The sequence below is a fragment of the Eretmochelys imbricata genome, chromosome 6, assembly GCF_965152235.1.
Source record: "Eretmochelys imbricata isolate rEreImb1 chromosome 6, rEreImb1.hap1, whole genome shotgun sequence".
In the NCBI taxonomy this organism is placed as follows: domain Eukaryota; kingdom Metazoa; phylum Chordata; order Testudines; family Cheloniidae; genus Eretmochelys; species Eretmochelys imbricata.
Window position 1 is genome coordinate 34,741,185 of NC_135577.1, and position 16,557 is coordinate 34,757,741.

General features: G+C 41.1%; 1 protein-coding gene across 4 annotated transcripts in view; it reads right to left on the minus strand.

The window, feature by feature from the left end:
* Positions 1 to 1,189: 1,189 nt before the first annotated feature.
* The window catches only part of DENND5A (DENN domain containing 5A), a 115,714-nt gene continuing 100,346 nt past the window's right edge, over positions 1,190 to 16,557 (minus strand). For all 4 annotated transcript variants that reach the window (XM_077818394.1, XM_077818391.1, XM_077818390.1 and 1 more), the window contains 8 exons: positions 15,759 to 15,880; positions 13,893 to 14,038; positions 12,862 to 12,980; positions 11,403 to 11,584; positions 10,394 to 10,476; positions 5,140 to 5,263; positions 3,913 to 4,081; positions 1,190 to 3,042 (listed from right to left, as the gene is read on the minus strand). In XM_077818394.1, coding sequence (XP_077674520.1) covers positions 2,859 to 3,042; positions 3,913 to 4,081; positions 5,140 to 5,263; positions 10,394 to 10,476; positions 11,403 to 11,584; positions 12,862 to 12,980; positions 13,893 to 14,038; positions 15,759 to 15,880 — 1,129 coding nt within the window. In that variant the 3' untranslated portion in view covers positions 1,190 to 2,858. The remainder of the gene's footprint in view (positions 3,043 to 3,912; positions 4,082 to 5,139; positions 5,264 to 10,393; positions 10,477 to 11,402; positions 11,585 to 12,861; positions 12,981 to 13,892; positions 14,039 to 15,758; positions 15,881 to 16,557) is intronic.

Below are 16,557 nucleotides of genomic sequence, written 5' to 3' on the forward strand. Positions count from 1 at the left end.
GAAATGAGCATGATTGCTACTGCAGCCTTAGGGTTCAGTATTGTGGCCCTTACCAGTAGCCTTTGACCAAGGGAACTGCCGTTGTAGCCTCGTAGCCAAACTCTACTCCTTAATCCCTCGTGTGTTGGCTTGCTTACAAAGACTGCCACAGAGCTAAGATGCATAACACAGTCCTCCACCATTCCCTCTGTGCCCACACTGGTTCAGCTGCACTTGAAACCTCTTACAGCCCTTCAGGCCTGTAAGGATTTATTCCACTGAAGTCCACGGAAAAACTGCCTTGGATTTCAATAGGACCCAGATGGAGCTCATTGACTGTGAAAGGGGACAGGAATGGCCCATCATGACATAGTACTGTAGGTGAAAAAACATGATTTAGATTATGCTCTGCCATTTCCCTCCATGTTTGAACAATGACTAGCTCACTAGGAAGTAACATGATCTAAAGAAAAACAATTTTATCTGCCTGATGTGTTATCCAAAGCAACCGCCACTCAGAGGTCAGAGATACTTCACTTGTGTCCTTGCATCCTGCAAGTGAGCATCTCAAACCATTTACCATGAACAATGAAGTAAAAAACAAACAAGCCACCAAACCACACTCATTTGCCATAATGTCTAACTCTATGTCAGGAAAAGAAGTTGAGGTTAGCTAACACATTTTGGCTAACTCTGACCTAATACTTTTCTGCCTGGGGTCTACTTTGGCCAACTAAATCAAGGTAAACAGCATTACCCTTCATCTATATGAGAGAAGAGTTTGAAGTTAGGTCAGGGTCAGCGAAAACACGTTAATTAACCCCAATCTCTTTTCCTAATATACATGTACCCACTGTATTGTAAAATATACAAGCCTACTGCAGTCTGGAGTGTTGAATGAAAAATAGTAAGATGTCTGATTAAATCTGGGGTTTAGTGGTGAGTCTAGAAGGCTTCTCTCTGTTACATCGTTCAGGTTGAATAAGTTATTCTTTAAGCACATATACACTGCATTCTAATCCTTTACCTTCCAAAATTAACAGGGAAAAATCGTTCCATGAACAATGATGTGAACTCCAAACTGTGAAAGTACATTCATCGATCCAGTGTGAAGAGAATGTGCGTGTGGTCTGGACACTGCCCACTCATTTTTCCAACGCTAATAGGCATTGAAGGCAGGACCTCGTGCGGATAAAAGAAAATATAAGAGTGACAAAGAAACTTCTCCATTTAATAATGAAATAAATAGGACAAAAGTAAAAATAGTCAAAAATTTAATACATGTGCTATACCTTTAAATTACGGAAATAAAGCTATCACAAGATGTCACTAAAACGAAGAGAATAAAGAAAAGGTGCCACAATATTCAACGGACTGACAACCAAGAACAACCTTCTGTTCTTTATAGTAAGGGAGATATTGCCGGGAAGTTTATACAGTGGAGACCACTTAATTACAGAGCCCAGAAGTACTGAACAGAAATTCATTATGCTGACCAGGTTTCTCTCTCAAATCAGGTCTGCATTTCAAAGGGATTTTATCAGAGAATTAAAAGGAACAGAGCTGCCTCTATGCACTCACCAAATCCCAAGATCTGTATTTCAACAAAATCCGAGCAGTCTGAAAGTTATAATTTATGAATGTGGGCTAAAGCCTTTTTACTTAAAATACACAAGCATCCCAGAATCCAGCAGCTTGCAAAGTTAGCACATAAGAGAGCTTGGTATTGCAACGGTAAATCCTATGTGCAGTCTATGCTTGTCAGGTGAGATCACCACAGAAAGTTATTTGAAATAGAAACATGGAATTAGGTTTATGAGTGGCATCATTACTTCACCGTGGCACTGACCTCTGCTTAGCTACTGTCCCCTTTGCATTAGAATATAAATCAAAGCACATGGGGTTAGGAACTATTTCTTTAGCTGTTAACAATTTAAGGGTGTTCCACACCAAGATAAATTCTAATTTGAAAGGCTGGTGCACACAACCATTTTTGCTAGCAGATACACTCTTATCCAGGCTTTTTATTTAAGTGGACTGAACTGTGAATTTTGAATTGCAAACATAATATAGCCAGTTATACTGTATAAGGTTTTTTAAAAAACAAAATCTTACAAAAACACGATAGGTTAAATAAATAAAAATATCAGTTAAAAATACAACACACTTACAATTTCTTCTGTGCAATTATGTACCAATATGAAAAATATTACTTTCATCTCTGTCCATTTGCATGGTTCTGTCTCCTGGAACCCACTAAAAGTAATACTGACAACAAAAATAAAGAAAAGTGATTTGCTGACAAATCAGTGCTCTGAGGCTATTAAAAAAAGCTCACACCAGAATTTGTCGTTTCCCTTGCAGCACAGCAGTGACCCAATTTAGTTTAAAGAAAAATCAAACATTGGTAATAATGTTAATATACAAAATATTAGTTTAAAAACTCTAGAATGACCTTCTTAGCAGAAATGGAGGGTGTACATTAGGGCTTACAACATACAGCAAATCTGAAGACAAATTCAGAGAATGCTGAAAGGCTCACTGCACGTTATCTATGGCAAGGAAATACTGCAGCTTTAAAATAAGCTGCACAAATAGTCATCTCTCTCTCTTTCACATGAAAGTGTGTAAAAAGCAAATCAGCAAATAAACTCTAAAATAGATTTATACCAAAAATCCTCCTTTTTTTTCCCTTTTAACATTGAGTTTACAGCTTCTGTCCATTTTTCTGCACTATTTTTTGAGATTCCTTCAAGAAAAGTCAAAGTTGTGTTTTGTGGCCATGAACAAGTTCACAATACAACGTATTAGCAGAAAGAACCTTTGCATACTAAGATTTGTTCCTTGTTGCTTTTTTTTAGTGTCTGCGGTGAGACACATCAGATGTCTATTCCTTTGACGAGGGAAGCCTCCAGTGTAATGTTGAACTCCTGCAAGGTCTGCAACACTCGAATCAAGGAATTAACAAGGGTATGATCCTTAATCAATGCTATATCCTCATACATCTGTGCTGTGATTGGACAGTCTGCAAGCAAGGCGATCCAATGGTGTAAGAGGTGGTCTCTGAGAAAGTCACATTTCAGAATTTGAAAACAAAAACAAAAACCAAGTTAACAACTCACTTTTAATGAAATTATATTTTCAATCTTTTAAAGAAATGTACCACTTTCTCCAGATAAACTGGGGAAGGAGGAATAATACTGTAGTGATACATGACAACTTTATAAGTAGAGAGAACTATAATCTAGGGCAGAAGTGTCCAACCTTCTCAGCCCGAAGGTCAAGCACATTATTTCAAGGGTAAGAAGCCACAATACTTATGGACAGATTCTCTCAGCAGCTCCTCCTTTGCACCACACAGACAGTGCAAGGAAGCAGAACCCACTCACAAGTCAGCTGCTGGGGATTCCCAAGTTGGCATAGGGCTGGATCCTACACCTCCCTCCCCACAATGGTTCCAGTGGGAAGAGGAGAGGGAGTTGCTGTTCTCACCTGAGCTGAGGCAGATGATCAAGGAGCCCTAACTGGCTGTTCAATCTCAGCTTCCCCCCAACACACCCCCCGCATGCCCACTCTCCTGGTTGGCTGTGTAGGAAAGGGGAGCAGTCTTCTGCTAGGCAGTCCACTACGCTTAGGCAGAGCCAACCGAGCTCCCACCCTGTTCTCCTGGCTTGCTGCTCATTGTTTTGGTTTTTCACATTGTACCCATTCTCCAAAATCTCAGATCTTTCCAATTTTGGGTGCTCCTGAGACTTGAGGCTAATTGAGATTCTGTTGTATGTGAGTGTCCAGTTTTATTAAACACCACCTTCTATCTGAAAATCTCAAAGAACTTTGCAAAACATTCGTCCATCTTCACAGCACAAGCAGCCTTGTGACCTCATCTCATCCCCTTCAAACCTTATGTATATGATTCAAAATGTTCCCCTATACCTGGCTCCAAGGCACACCAGCATCTGAAACTTGCCATCCTTCCCAATGTTTCTAGGAGTGTTGTTGATAGCAGTGACAAAGCGACAAAAACTCCTGGCTCTAGTCTGCCAGTTCTCCTCTGGGACTATCTCGTTCTGATCAAGGGTCTCATAATAGGTTTGTGCTTTTTCTTGAAAGAAAGGGAAAGATAGGTGATGGTGGAGTTTGATCAATGAAAATGCCAATAGCCATAAATATGCTATGCAATAGTGGTGAGAATGGAGATCAGGGAGGCAGCCCTACTGGGTTCTATTGCTGAGAGACAGTAAAGTTAACTTCAATATACTTCAGTATAACAGCTACAACAAATGTGTGTGCTGAAATTACATGAACATTTGTAAAGCAATTTAAGACCCTCAGCTGACAGCCTCTATGTAGGTATAAGAATGGTCTCGTAGATGGGGCACTGGATTAGGACTCAAGATACCTGGGTTCAATTTCCATTTCAGCCATAGGCCTCCTGTGTGATTTTGGATAAATTATTTATTCTACCCTAGACCTCAGTTCCCCATCTGTAAAATGGGGATATACTTTCCTACCTCATAGGAGTGGAGAGAAGATTAACATCTATTAAAGACTGTGAGGCAATCAGATAGTTTGGTGATGAGGGCTATGTAAATACCTCAACAGAACTATGAAGTGCTATTTAAGTGACTCACTTTTTAAAAGACTATGAATTTGAGAGTACAGATATCGTGTGTAGTTTCTAGTGTTTGTATTAAGAAGGCTCAGCAGAACTTTGCTTTGCATTATATCTTTCACACTGCTCTATTAAAAATAACATACGGCTACCAGACCCAAGCTTCCAACTACATTAAATTCCTCCTCCTCATTACCAACTCATTCTAACACCATTTCGTTAAGAAATATTCAAAATGCTTAATTCTGACACCTCCACCCTACCCCCCAGAATATTGAAGTGCAATACATTTGATATATGAGAATGCCACTGTTAATATCCATAGAACACAGATTCTTCTTCCCTGAAAGTGAAAAGAGAATGTAACACTTACTGCATTGCATCAGCTCCTTAGCTGGTATAAATCGGCAGAGCTTCAGTGAATTTAATGGAAGTACGCGATTCACACCAGCTGAGAATCTGGCATACAAAAGTGGTGATGACACTACAGAAGGCAGATATATGTACTTTACAGCAACACACTGGCTGTATGGTTTCCTCACACTTACCTAGAAAGTCCCAAATAAAGACATTTTTGAAGAGCCTGGGTGATTTAAATCCATGCTGAAACACCTGCTCAAGAGCTGAAACGAGTCCACTTTCTCCACACAGCAACAGAGTGAGACTACCTCTCTGCCAAGGACATATGGAAACAAACAAAAACATTCTCTTTTTAGTTTTCCAGTTTCTATATAGAAAAGTAAATGATGTGTGTTATTATGGCCAACATTTTTGAAAATGGGTGCCTAAAGTTAGGCTCCTAAACCCATACATAGGCACCAAAAAATGTAGTTTGATTTCCAAACGTCACGAGAATCCAGTAGCTCCTGCTGACTTCTAACACCGTCACATTGACACCCATCAAAATGAGGCTCAAGAAGGAAGTCTTCAGGGTGGCCAGGGCCTATAACGTTTAGGCTGTGAAAATCCAATTCTTTATTATAGTGGGAGCTGTTAGTGACCCCTATATAGCAAAAGCTATCTGTGCTAATCTGAGAATTTTCTTTCTTCATTTCAATGAGTAGCCCATCTTGCTTGCACACTGGAAGCCAAACCAGAGTGGTCAGTCACTGGCAGCAGTGGTATGCCTTGTCTCCTGAAGCTCACTAGTTGAGATAACTTCCACAGCCAGGATAATTCAAATCTACTTTCCTACATTACAAATTGTGTTAAATATAGTTTGAGTAAAAAGCACAATTTCTCCTCCAACTGCAGATCAAGGTCTATCTAATGACAACAAACTCAAATCTTTGGATACCAATTTTCCATCTCTATTCTGGATGAACAATTTGTCTCCAGGGTGGGTGGATCTGTGGATCTTACTTTTCAAAGAAAGGAAATTTCCAGGCAAGCACAAATAAATTTTCCTATTCTTCTGTGTGAAATGGTCCACAGACCCATTACAATGGGATTTGCATAGCAGCATGCTTGCAGTGTGGGAAGCAGGATACCGTTTAAATATGGACACCCAAAACAAGGTAGGTTATACATAAATTATCTCCTGCATCTGCCCTTGGGCACTAAGGTGTTGAGACAACTTCTGCAAAAAGAAAGGAAATTAAATTGGCCAAGATTGGATGACCAATATGAAGAATTTGGTGGACAAATGGCCAGCTAGCAAATCTTAATACAGGAGACATAGCTACTGCTCTTAGATTGTCAGTGCTCCTAAGAAATAGACTTAGATGCTTAACCAAAGGCAGAATATTTCTTGAATTTACTTAGGGAATTAATGCTATCACAGTGGTGAGGACTGTCTGAATTGTAAGTGCAATACTGGTCTCAGAAAAGCTCACTATTTCAAATTAAAAAAAAAAAATCTAATCTGATTGGGGACAGCAGCCATCAATAGACTATTCTAATGACCAGGAAGTACACCACCTCCAGCAGGGATTCAATCTAGATAGTGCTGCAAGGAGCAGAATGAGGTTCTGAGGTCACTCTCTCTGACCCTGCAGGGTTGAAGTAAGATTGATGCACTAAGAAAGCATTTAATGTAGGGATTTGTACAAAACTTTCTTTTTCTTGAACCTGCCGAAAATGTTGTACTACAGACATTTGACCTTTTGCTTGGACATTACCACACCTAATAAAAGCCTCCCTGGGGGAATTCAAGGCTATGCTTTACTGGTTTAACTTTGTAGTTGAACTACAGACTTTAAACCAGGCAGAAAAATAAATTCTATTTGTTGATTTCACTTTTGGGGTCTATGAGAGCAATAATCATTTCATCCAAGTATTGACTTTAAATTGGTCTAGACCCAGATGTAGGATTGGCTTTGCAATAGCAGAATTCTTCAGTGAGACAGAGACACCTGAAGATCCAATGCTAGATTAAATCAAGCCTAAGAGTCATGGTCTCTTCAGCCAGGAAGAAAATACAGTATCACTGCCACTCTTTCATTGCTATCTTTTGTACTGGCCTGGGAAGCAGTGGAAACGGAGCAAAGACACAGATGGGATCTTGCCCAGCTTTACAAGATGTCATTCACCACCTCGTATCCTGGGTCTTGACCCAGGGAGGCCATGAGGCACTTTATTTACTGTTTCAAGATACAAAGAAGTAAATCACAAGTCCACCGAACTGATTTAGGATGACATATTTCTGGGTGCAGTAAACACTTTTCTAATCCAACTTCTGCCACATAACTTTAGATATTCACCTCCCCCGTTGGTGGGCAATGCACATAGAGATTGGAAACTTTGTTTCATCCAGGACAGGAGAATTTCAATCTGGGATGGGGCTGATCACATTCTTCCCAGTTGTTATAAAAGCCTTATCAGACAGATTGACTGTCATGACCAAAACAAGTCTGTTAAGCATGGAGGAGCAGTGCTCTGAGATGTCAACTGAATCACAGTATTCCAGTTGGTGAATGCTGCGCTCGCTCTTTCTGGTACCTGTACCGCTCGGTCTTTTTGCTTCAGCTTTCTCTCCGTACAGGACCTTGGTCAGAAAAATTGTTTGGGAAAATAAGTGAATTTTCTTATCTAAAGCCAAAATTATTACTGCCTTGGTCCTGGACAGAAACCCTGAGAGCACATGTAAGACCAACGGCAATGATTAAAGCCATGCTCTGCTTGTCTCAGGCTAGAAATAGCATGGGGAGCAGACTGCAATGCTCTGAGCTGAAGTAGATCCTGGGTGATTTCATTCACATAGGGGCCTTTCCATGGGTTGCCGACACTGGGATTGGGACAAAGCTGTTCTTGAAATTCTTGCACAGCTCCAGAAGATACCTTCTCTGGACAATGTTCAGTGATCTTATTTGCTCAAAGCTGTTAGAAGCCTTTTTGCTTCCAAACTGAGATCTTGACACCAACCAAGGGTTCAACTCCAAATAGAGCTGTCTGGGAGACATGCAGATAGCCCTGAGGCAACAGAGGACAGACAATGATCTTGCACTTGCTCTAGCTACCACTTGCAAAGAAGTATTTTCTCCTTTTGTATTTCTTGAAGAAGTTCATCTTTCCATAGGACTTCTATTCCTCTCTATAGTGCCTGGAATGAATCAGGATTCACTTCTCCAATGCCTCTGAATAGCTCCAGTTTTCCATAAAGTTTCCCATTATATCACTAAACTAGCTTGGGACTGAACTGTCTGAGTATATGATCCCAAAGATCAAAACCCGATATATTTATGCATGAAACACGTGTGAATCCCACGCTTTTCAGGAAAAAGCTCTTAGGCCATGTGATTTCTAGTTGAAAGGGATTATACCTGTAATACTGTCCACCCACGTTAGTATTGCTTGTGAATGTGTGCACAGGCTATTAGGGTGTCAGATGACAGTTCAGATTTGTTTATTTTTTGTTGGTTTGATGCCAGTGGAGTTTTCATACCCAAAGGAGGGGGCTGTGACCAAGCTGGCCTGGACTTGACTGCCTGTGAAGGACCTGTATAGTGAGGAAGCCCCTCTCTCTACTGCATGGGATTCACATGGGGCATTTTGGCCTGTACTTCCCCGGGAGGTCTCGGCCTGGGTTGTGAGTAGGGATCCTGGGTGGGTGGAAAGAAGGACTGTTATAGAGGTGGCAGCAGCAGGGCAAGGCTGGGCCTAAAAGTCTCTCACAGCACTCTTTGGCACTGGCTGCATCCAAGCTGCATCCAGTGCCTTGCACCTCTGACTCGTGGGGAAGCAGCGGCTGCTTAGCTCTGCAGGCTACAGGAATTTAGATGTGATCTTCCACCTGGCACGCTGTCCTTGACTTCACTTCCCTCGTGGAGATGGGGGAGGAAGGGTGCCTGCCTCAGAACCAGTTGTTTTCTGGTCCTGCTTGGCTCCTTTCCTGCCAGGGGAAGGGGGTGCTGAGATAACCCTGCCCGGCCTGGGCTGCATCTGGTCCAGCACAGCCAGCCTCTTCAATCCTTCTTGTCTTCTCTCCTGCTACAGGGAGGGGCAGCAGCAGGGTAGGGGAAATTATGAGGTGACCCCACCCAGATGGGGCAGTGAGATGGAGCTGGTTGAGCTCCCCAGTGAGACACTTGCTAAGGCGGGAGCAGGAGACACAGACCCTTCCTTTTGTCTCTGGCTTTGCTCACTCCCTGGCAGCACCTGTCACTGCAAATGCCTCAGAACGGAAAGCAGAGCTAAAGGGACAATCTCCTTAAAAATCAAACACAGCCCTGGGGCACAGCTGGGAGTTAGACACATTATTAAGCTGACACATTATTAAGCTGAAATGTAGTCTACAGGTTTTGGAATAAAAACTGGAATTTCCCCTCAGAAAAGCTCTGCAGGCAGGACGGGCTGGCTGAGTCACTGGCCCTTGTGGAGAAAAAAAATGGAGGAACTTCAGCAGGTTGGGGCATGCCCCTGCTGCCAGTGATGGGCAGGTGTGGTCCTGCCCCAAAGCTGCAGGCAGGCTGAGATACCGCTGCAACAGAGCTGTGGGTCTTATCATGACAAAGCAGCTCAGTTGCCCAACACTTCCCATGCTGTAGGCAGTCAAAGCAAGGAATGCCGGGGTCGGCATAATAGAATAACCGATAGTGCAACCAGTAAGCAAACATGCTGCTTCCTTCAGAGCAAGCTATATAGGAAGCAGATGCCCTGCTCTCAGTATCACAATAAAAGCCTCATGGACACAAAAGCACATGCTGCTCTTGTAAGGCCATCACAGGATAAATGAAAGAGACAGCTGAAAAACACACTTGAGTATATCCCAACATGCAGCTTTCTATGAGAAGAGTGAGGTCAAAAGGGATGTTAAGATACTCAGCTACCTTCTAATAATTCCCATAGTAAGTGGGGATGCAAAGAAAGGGGGAACATACTCATACATTTCTTATCTCTAGGAGACGGAAGAGGATGGGAAAACATAACAGCTAAAGCACGAGTCAGACAAGTGTAGTATTCTGTGCTGCTGACCATGCCTATCTGCATGCTCCAAACTGTATAAGTGAGAACTATTAAGCCACCCCCAGTTTTGGAAAATATAAATCAACTGACGGCTCATTTATAGGGGCTCTTCATCAAATGCTTGGCTTTTGTCTCACAGTGAATAACTAAAACATGAGAAGATTTATGCAACCACATTAAAAAAAACATATAAGACACTTGAGAGCCAAACAGATGAATCCTAGGCAGAATCTGGCCCTTACTGTGGGTTCAGCTACCAGGATGATGGCCATGGACCAAGAACATACAATAGTACAGTTAGCAGCAAAAGTGATGTACTTGGAGGTGTGCAATTCCAGGTTGTAGACTCATAAGCATCAGAAAAATAACAAAGGAGTAGCTGGCAAAAGAAATTCTCACCTCCTTTTCTGGTTTGTGGAAATGTTTGACAATGCCATTCACTGCTTCACCAATAGCTTCCTGTATCTGACCTGTGTTTAACTCTGTGAAAAATAAGAAACCATTTTCATTTACTTCATAAAGGTTTGAGGTGGTACCTGCAGACCAGGGCTTCTAGGGCAGGGTGAGAGAAACCAGCACAGTCGTTATCTGTGGTGTATCTTGGATTGGTGGTGCTGGATTGCCAGTACTTTTTCACACTCATATAAAGTTTAAATTTTTTTTTCTTTTAAAGTTGAAGGTGTAGACCTAAACTGACTGTGATGTTTCAATCCAAAAATAGTATGGACACAGTTTTACACTTAGTTATGCAGATTTTCAGATTAGGGTTTGAAACAAAAGAAAAAAATGTATTTTGGGCTGTATGGGTGGGTGCGTGCACCAAATATAGGAGTTGTCGAAGTTGTATTACAGGGGTAGTATTGCTACAAATCGGGGTGAGCTTGAGAAGAGAAAGGTTTGCCAGGAATGACATGACAAGACAAGCCAGAGCACCTTTAACAGAAAACCTTTGCATGTAACCAGATATAATTTGCAGTCTATACCCATGGGAGACCCAGGAGAGAGCTGAAGGTAAATCTCTGTGGGCACGTATACACTGCAATAAAAAACCCATGGCTGGCCTGTGTCAGCTGACTCTGGCTAAGGGGCTTTTTAACTGCAGTGTAGATGTTCCAGCTCAAGCTGCAGCCCAGGCTCTAGGGCTCTGCGAGGTGGGAAGGTCCCAGAGCCAAGCGTCTACACCACACGGACACAGCCACTTAGCCCGAGCCCTGAGTCAGCTGTCACGGGTCAGCCACAGGTGTCTAATTAAAGTGTAGACATTATGTCTCACTCATCGCCTCCACTGCACAGTCAAACAGAAGAGGACACGGAAGGCACAAAAATAATGCAAGAGATATATTTTTGGGAGGGGCCTTTACTGGCAACAGATAATTTCAAACAATGGAGCATGTCCCTCATGACTTACTTGGTTTGTTATTTGGCGATATCGTGACAAATCTTCTGATCATACTTGGTGACTGCTGCAGTGGTGGGGTCCTGCACTGCCTTTCATCTGCCTCGGTATGTGAAGTTAGTAACTCTCCCACCAGGATCCTCTCTAAACTGCCGTCATCCATCCCCTTTCCAAGCCACCTCCCACATGGAAACCTAAAGACATAAAGGCTTAGAATTGGGGACTGCAAATATTCTGGCTTCTGGATATCCTGACTGACTTCAAAAATTATTTTACTTTCTTACTGACACAGTGGCAAACAAATCAATTCTATTTATTTTTGGCTCTTTTAGCCAGCAGAGGGAACATAAGTTAAATAGTCTTATTCCAGATTTGTGCTGTACAGGGTAATAGATTATGCAGATACACAAAGTAAAACAAGTAGCAGCCTTCCTGTCTTCTGCTCCATACACAGGATATTTGGTTTGGGAGGATTTCTCCCTTCTCCCCTTCCCCCCCATATCAGCATGGTAGCAATCAGGTGATACCTTTAACTTCCAACATTGGAAGCACCTCTGTCAAATTTGTATGCGATAGTCAAAAAGAAGTTAGCACATTGGTTCGCTGCTCAATTGCTTATTTAACCTGACATGTTAAACATTTAAGCTCTTATATGGTCACATGGCTTCTTTGAAGCATCTATGAATACTTTCACAGCGGGCTACCTACAAACAACTCTGTATGCCACAGTTTCCAAATCACTGACCAATCCACTGAAATATAGATATTTGGTAGCCCAGACACCAGGAAGCCAAGTTGGCTCAAATCGAACAAGCTCAATTAGGAAAGCAAACCAATATCCAAAAACAGAATCCTATCCCTTTGCTTCATGCCAAACAAGCTGATATTGTGAACTGAAAGGATTTACAGCTGTCTTCTCACTGACAGAAGGCTGTCATAGCTTATATAAGCAAGAGATAGGCACCAAATCACACTGCAAACAACATACATCATATCTGCAGTAAGAATTATCAAACTCCTCTTACCCTTCTCACGCAGCCCTCACCCACTTTCATTCTGACATGTCCCCAAAAATCAGAGTTCCTCTGATAATTTCATAGAGCTTTTCAGATCTGTGCATTTATTGGTGCACATTATCTGTACTTGATAAGTAGCAAGTTCTAACTGGCTATTTGTTTGGTCTCAAGGCAGTTTCCTTTTGAGATGCTTACCCCCCCTCCCTCTATGTCTGCACCTGGTTTATTTGTTTGGGTGGCTAAATATGAACCATCCGTAAATGAAACTCAGTTTATTTTCCAAAAAATCTTAATCCTGCTCAATACCAGAAATCCAGTGACCCTCCAACCCCTTGGGCATCAACATCTGAAGATGTAGTCTGAGAAGAGGAGCACTGATGAACAGACAGGTCTGTTATGCTAAATCCCTGCAAAAATTCTACTTACCCAATTTAAAATGCCAGGATGATACTTACTTGTAAGTATGCCCTGTTATTTCGTTTCTGACCATAACATATTCCACTAGCCACTTGGCGTACAGCCCTGAATTATCATGTCCTATTTGTACTGTGGTGAGTTTTCCCAGGTTCTGGCACTGCAAATTAAACAAGTTATCTGTTATGTTGAAACAAAGAGAAATTGACATTGGCTGAAGCAGTGTAGTCCAGGGGGAGAGGGTGCTGGGAGAGGAGTTGGGAAACCTGAGTTCTAATCCCTGCTCTGCCACTGACCTGCTATGTGACCCTGGGCAAATCCCTTTAACTCTCCATGCCTCTGGTTCTCCTCTGTCTTGTCTATTTGGACCATAAGATCTTTGGGCAGGGACTGTCAATTAATATGTGTTTGTATAGCATTTACTACAAGTGTACAGCAATCTCTGTTGGGATGCCTAGGTACTACTGCACTAAAAATAACAATATCAAAGAATAATGCACTATTAACACCTATACACTGTGGAGTCTACCATGAAAAAAAAGAACAAGAAACTCATATGTCTGTCTTAAAGCTCTTTCCTTTTGCTTAGTGGCAGGATCTGGAAAAGGTAAGCTTTCCTCCCCCGTTTACAATACCGTGGGAACCTGCAACCTCCACAACATTTTAGAAATGTTTGGTATTAAAATTAGACAGGATATTAGGTACCTTGATATTTAGAGGAAATAAGGTTTGCTCACTAAACACAAAGAGAACTAATCTAAAAAAAGAACTGACAAGTCACCAAAAAACTTACCCTACAGATGAAAAAGAAGCCACAATGTAGGGTGAGGTGATGATGTAAAAGTCTTAGACAAAATTAATATTAAGCCAGAAGTCTCACCCTCCTCACTTAAGCTTATTTTACCAATCATTCTTCTCTGCATACTGCTTAAATACAGGTGTAGTTTGATCGGTACAGGCATAGATAACATTTGTGACTACAACACTGATGAAACATTACAAAAAATATGAATTTAAATTGAACAAAGAATGTTTTACCAACAAAATATTTCCTTGTGTCAATAATACGAACCTCAAATGTCATCTCCAATATATTCCTGGGAATCTGTAGGACTCCTGTTTCACCCAACTCTCCTGAGATACAGATCCAAGGGTTGGCAGTGAACATTGAGCCACCAAGTTTCTTGCTAGGAACAATCAATATATGGTATGGGATCACTGCAAATACAAGAAGTAACTCACTTAAAGAATACCCTCCAAAAAGAATAATCATGTAAAATAGTAAGTTACGCCTTTTCTGTTACACTATCTTTTCCTCTTTATGTTTAATAATAATTTAATCTGTTATCAAATGCCAAAGAATTGAATGGCAAATTTAGAAGCACACAAAAATATTTGTACATAGTGAGTGATCAGGAATATGCAACTGATGCTAAAATAAATGCTGCAGTATATTAAAAGTAGAGTTGATGGCAAACACCATAAAAAAGAATAAAAATGTACTTTAAATAATGTGTTTGCATTAATTTAGTCCTTTTGCATCTGGAGATCTTAAAAAAATCACATCATTAAGATGGTTACCATCCCCATTTTACATTTAGGAAAACGAAGGCACCCAGGTTAAATGGCTTGCTGATGGTTATGCAGGGAGTCTGTAGGAGAACTGGGATTAAAAGCCAGTTATTTTATCTAGCTCTGTGCCTATATTTTTGTTATATAAACACACATGCACTCAGAGCAGGCTTTGCCAGGTGCCTTAATTCGGACTGAATCACACACTGAAACTTCAACTTGTTAGGCTTGTTTGTTGCCAATATTTACTGCAACAAAGCTATTACATTTTAAGATGATAAACGCTGTAGCTGTCCAATTCTAGATAGTACGTACTATAGCACTGTGCACCTGGCTGTACCACATATTGCATTAATCTGAATGTAAAAAGTAAAAAAAAAAAAAAATTCAAGGACCAAGTAATAAACTATTAATAAAAGTGTTTTTTAAAAAAATTGAGTTTGGGCATCAAGCACTTATTTTCTTAGCATTTCACGTATGAGCAGAGAAGCTGGGTTATGGCTCCTCTGACTCGAGAACACTGAAAAAATACAAGTATTACTCAACTGCCTAACATTATGGTGTAGAACTCTAGTGCATGGCCTCTATTTACCAAACTGCTTTTATAGAGAATTCAATTATGTGAATGGTCACTGTGTTCTTTGGCAATTTACGTGGTTTTGTAATGTATAAATGGCTTATTGTGAAGGCTGTTCAGCTGAAGCAATTAATATATTTCTCTCTCAACATCACCTCATCTGACAGTGGCCTCAAGAAAGCATTTGGTACTGGATTTTCTTAAACGCTTGGTGCCCATGACCTTTAAAACTGTTAAAACCCTTCTCCTTTTCATTCCCCCGCCACCCCCGCGATGTATTGTTAATTGCAGCGTTAGTGATAGCTTAGCAGTATCCAAAACAAGAACTTAGTGTTGGACAGTATTTCTCCTTAGTAAGATCTGTTGTACTGACACATTTTTCATTTAAAACCAAACAAATTATGTCCCTCAGCCAATGATTTGGCTAAATGAGGTTGCTCTGAAATTCTTCATTTATAGGGTAGCGATATTCAGTTCACACTATAAAGTGGGAATTAAGCAACATTATTGATAGCTTTATTAGTTTCATGTTTCACACAGGCAACTCCTATTGATCATAGTGCTCACACACTGAGAGTAACACAAACCCCTTAGCAATAGAAGGATAGGTATTACCACCTCTCAGGAATTATATTAAAAATGACAGTGACATAGTTGTACATATCTGAATGTGAACAGGAAATTAATGCAGCTCTGTGAAAGAACATATCAAAACAGCTTAGAAACTTGCATAAGGAGAAGCAACTGAAAGCTGGGAAGAGCAGCATGGCAGGGAAAACGGGTACTTACAGATTGTTGTGAAAACATTGGTAAAGCAAAAGTAATCGACAGCATTAAATGACAGGAGATGATAGAGGAACTGTTCTTTCTCATCATCACAGCGGAGAAAGGCATAACGCTTGTACAGTTTTCTGACAAAACAAAAATAAGCTATGACAGTAACAAGATCTTTTCAGTCGTATGTTTTCTATTATATTAGGTAGAACTGTGAAGAATATGCAAGCAATTACAAATGACAAGAAGTATGGGTGCTGAGAGCATTTAAATCAGCCAAGACACGTAGGCATCCTGCAAGTCTGTTCGTTCTGGAATGTGTCAATTCAGTTTGTTGTGCTATTCTCAACCCCTTTTGCCATCTTAGAGAGCTGCAGAAAGTTCAGAGAGCACCACACCCTCTGAACTTAATTTAGGATACAGTTCATTAGAATAAAAGATCTCACTGTGTATATGCAGAAGGGGATTTTACCTTTTGGGGTAAGATCCTCACGCTTGCTCTGGCCCATTTATGCTGTGTAAAAATACTGGAGTGAGGTAAAGTAGCCTTAAAAGCCCCATAACCAGCTAGGTGAGGATCCTGCTGGGGCAAGCCCAGTAGATAACAGCTGTAAGATTGTTCCCTGAGTAGGCAGCATTGTCAATGGGGCCACAGCACTGCAGAGATTCTGGACAGCTATGGTGCGGCCCAGAGAGGCTGCTGTAATTGAGGCTACATCTGTACTGTGACCTGGAGGTGTAGTTTCCAGCTCATGGAGACACGCGTGCGCTAAGTTTGATCGAGCAGACATGCTAAAAAGAGAAGCATAGCTTC